This window comes from Phocoena phocoena, chromosome 7, assembly GCF_963924675.1.
Source record: "Phocoena phocoena chromosome 7, mPhoPho1.1, whole genome shotgun sequence".
Taxonomy (NCBI): Eukaryota; Metazoa; Chordata; class Mammalia; order Artiodactyla; family Phocoenidae; genus Phocoena; species Phocoena phocoena.
Window position 1 is genome coordinate 59,600,849 of NC_089225.1, and position 3,954 is coordinate 59,604,802.

A 3,954-nucleotide genomic window follows, 5' to 3' on the forward strand; every position below is an offset into this window, starting at 1 on the left:
AAAAAAATGCTAGTTTTGTAGTTCAAACACTTCCAAAATCATCTATTTCATATAATTCAAGCTAGTTTGTTTTTCTCTAAGTCAGGTTGAGTTGGGGTTGATTTATGGAGAGAAAAGGGGTGTGGAAACAAATAGTAAAGCTCTTGTATGGTTCAGAAAATAAAAATGCCTAAGCAGAATGAGTGGGGTTTTCATTGGAAGGGTTGTGGGCATGGCCTAGTGTTATGAATCTACCAGATGAGGTTTCAGAATCGACCTTTTCATTTGTGATGGCGGTGGGAGAAAAGTTTGGTGGGGTCATGGGAATAGTCTAGATTTTTCCTTACCTGAGAGGCCACCACACAGGAACAACTCCAGCATTAACATATCCTAAATTGCAAACACAAAGGAAGGAATTAAGAAAACAGTTCTCACGATACCTCTGCTATTCCTCATTGTTAAATGAGAGCACAGTTATGAAAAAACAGTAAATATATCTTGTTCATGTATTCAAATTATTAACAAATGGAACAAAAGAAAACCATGGAAAATTCTTGCTTTGACAATTGTTTGTTGTCTCTAAACCACAGCACCATAATTTGTTAAGGGTATAAGATCTCCCAGTGACTCTTGAATGTTTGAAAAAAAAAAAACACCAAACATTTATAACGTATTTTGGTTACATAAAGCATTACATTTATATTGAAAAACCCTGACAAAACACCCTAAATGCTATCTAATATGTATGCATTAAAATTAATATAATAATGAGGGTAGGCTGTGAGAACAGGACACACAATCCCTGAGGTTCTTATTAAAAGCCTAGAAATCCTATACCTTAACTACTGAGTTCTGGGCCTGATAGTGCCAAGTCCCTGGATAACATAATCCTTGTGCAGGGGACTTTCAAAATGCACAAAGTACAAATGATAACAAAGGAGACGGAACATAGGTGCTAACAATTTCTAATAGAAATAGTGTCCCCATGCAGTTTTGAATTTTTCATGTCTTTCTAGGTGTCAAAGTTCTTATATTTCACTTTGTGAAGATTTTAAAAACAAAATATTAGTTATTTTTATAATTTTAAAGTGTACAAAGTTCAACATGTAATAAATCTAAAGAGGCCAAGAGCTAAATACAGATAAAAGAGTGAAAAACAGATGTAAAGCCATTATGATAAGGCTACTGTCAGACATTACTACATATTCCATCCTATAATCTCATAAATCAAAGCTTTTAGTTGTCTGGATTCATAAGTGACTGTATTCTTTCCAATATGCATTCTTTCTTCTTCCAGGGGTTGGTCAATAACAGCAGGTATGTTCCTGCCATAAAGTTCACAGTGTTCTAGAAACTGGACACATTCTTGAATAACACTGTCACGAAGCACAATCATGTGTTTTGACATGTTTTCTAGTAATGACAGGAAGCATCTTTTGGCGTAATACCAGGTATCAGTTCCCAGTTTTTTATTATAAGGTTCCAAGCTTTTGATAACCCGAGAAATACCGAAGTCATAATTTCCTTTGGCACAATAGAGCGTCCCTATCACCAAATTCACAATGCAGAGATGGTAGATTTTCTTATCTGGGTCCTCATAGGAGAGCTGCTCTTCCTCCTTTTCAATCTTCCTCATCAACTCCTCGGCTTCTTCGTTTTGACTTGTCATAATATATGAAACACACAGGTTAGCCAGCACAATAGCACTGACATTCAGGATGTTGTCATAATGCTTCTTGACTATGGGCTCATAAAAACCTATGGCTTCTATGTATTTGTTTTCCTGCATGAACAGAACATGAGCCACATTCAGCTTCCACACATCATGATCATTACAGAATTCCACAGATTTGCGGAAGATCTTTTCCACCATTGGATAATTTTCAAGGTTCCAGTAGATTTTGGCCTGGGCCATCAGCACGGGAATATACTTCTCAAGGGTGTCATCATATTCATTCACTGCCTTTTTGACAGCTTCATCATCTCTGTTGTGTCTTGCTTCCTGCACTTGTATGGTGAGTTTCCGGAGCTGTTCAGTCAGCTTCCCTGCTAGCCCATCAAGCTTAATGAAAGCCTCTTCAGGAGCTGTCTGGCAAGTGATCATGGCATCCAAGAAGTCATAGAGATAGGGTGTGAGGAACTTGTAAGTCAAATGGGCATTCTCTGCCAGGACATCTGCTGCCAGGTCAAAATACTCATATTTACAGTAGAGCAGCAACAGGTTGCCAAAGGTCTCTGGGGGAAAGGGATTCTGTTGGAGCAAAAACTGTAGCTTCTCAAACCCTTCTGTAGGCCTGGCATCCATGTTCATTAGCGCCTGGTTGTGCAGGGTCACAGGGTCTAACTCTTCCTCTGCCCTCGGAGGCATATCTGTGAGGGCTTCCTGGGCCGCCTCAGAGTTTCTCAGTTGGTATTCTATGGCGGCCTTGAGGTTGAAGGCTTCCACCAGAGCGGTCTGGTGAAGGACTAAGGTGTTGCCAACACTTCGAACATCAATGCCCTCGGTGGTCATGCCCACACCCAGCTCTGGGTGCTGGCGGATGCCACGCTCAATAATGTCGGCGATATGCTTCAGCGCCGGGGCGTAGTGCCGGCTGCTGTAATAGGCCAAAGCCAGGTTGTAGGAAAGGTCAGGCCGGTAGCCCGAAGCCTGCAAGGCAGCAGAGAACTTGGAACACGCGGCTTCATAATGTCCCTCCTTGTAGAGCAAACAGCCCAGGTTGACCTGGCCATCGAGCTCGTTCTCGCCCCCGCTGTCTTCTTCTCCTTCCTCACTCAGTAGCCGCTCCACCAGGCTCCTGGCCCCGGGCAGATCGCCCTCGCTGTACTTGATCGCGGCTTGGAGACGGAGGACCCCGTGGTGGTAGGCGGGGTTGTCCAGGAGGAGGAAGGCGACGCGGGTGGCCTCTGGGTAAAGGCAGGCCTTGTACAGAGCCTGGGCCTGGTACAGGCGGTACTGCTCCAGCTCCGGGTGCAGCTGGCCCAGCTGCTCATAGCACTCGGCGGCCAGAGCGAACTCCTGCAGGCGGTAGTAGCAGTAGCCCAGCAGCGACAGGCCGGCGCGGCTCCTCGGGCTCCGCTGGAGCTCTCCGCCCAGCAGCTGCACGGCCTCGGCGTAGCGGGCATCCCGGATGAGCCGGTACACGACCGCGGTGAACTCCCCGTCGGGGATCTGCACACCGCCCAGCCCTGCCATAACCGCTGCCGTGGTTGTGTGTGCTCGTTACCACGGCAACAAGCCAACCGGAAACGTAGGACTGCAAAGAATGTTGGGGGTTTTGTGGGGCTTTTTTTTTTGCGTGCTCCCAAAGTTACTTTGCAGCGGAACGACCAACCTGGGATTTAAAACAGTCACGAATATGAGTGTGCCTATTACTGACCTGGCCTCTGTAGACTGCAGAGTGTGAGCGGCGTTAGAGGGGAGAGGAAAGGTCTCTGGGCCGTTCAGAGACGGAAAAACTCTACTTCCCGGCATGCACCGGTCCGATGGCGCCGGCGTCGGGACGTGGCCGTGCTGCATGCTGGGAGGCGTAGTCTCTGCCGCACGGACCTTCGGGTGAGGTCGCGCCGTCGCCTTCCGTTCGTATGGTAAATAAGGATTGTTGTGTCACCTCGGTCCCTGGCGCTGGGGAGGAAGGTTTATGGTCCGAAGTCCCTTCCGTTTTTGAGCCTTATGCACTGTGCAATGCATACAAATATTGTCGTTCCACGTTATTTTAGTGAAAGAAACGGGAATGGGTAGAGGAATGAATGTCAGCTTCGTGTTCTCCCAGTATTAGAGTAGAGCTTCTGTCTTTGAGCCGCTCCAAGGGCACACTTTCTAAGAACAAAATAGTACAGCGACCAGGAGTTCTTATTCTGTCGTTTCCAGTTGACAGCAGGAAAGAATGCTTTGGATTTTATCTGGTATATGGAGAGGTTTGGCTTTAGTTCCAAGCGCCTCTGCATCTCACCCTACCGCCATTTTCCAAAACT

General features: G+C 46.2%; 1 protein-coding gene across 1 annotated transcript; it reads right to left on the reverse strand.

The window, feature by feature from the left end:
• Window positions 1–536: 536 nt before the first annotated feature.
• Window positions 537–3,206, reverse strand: LOC136125672 (intraflagellar transport protein 70B-like). The gene has a single exon (XM_065880579.1). It carries the CDS (start codon window positions 3,173–3,175, stop codon window positions 1,178–1,180), a length of 1,998 nt encoding a protein of 665 aa, XP_065736651.1. The 5' UTR covers window positions 3,176–3,206; the 3' UTR covers window positions 537–1,177.
• Window positions 3,207–3,954: the final 748 nt, after the last annotated feature.

Bases quoted from the DNA above. Each gene is read 5' to 3' on its own strand.
- LOC136125672 (XM_065880579.1), bottom strand. From the start codon at position 3,175: ATGGCAGGGCTGGGCGGTGTGCAGATCCCCGACGGGGAGTTCACCGCG.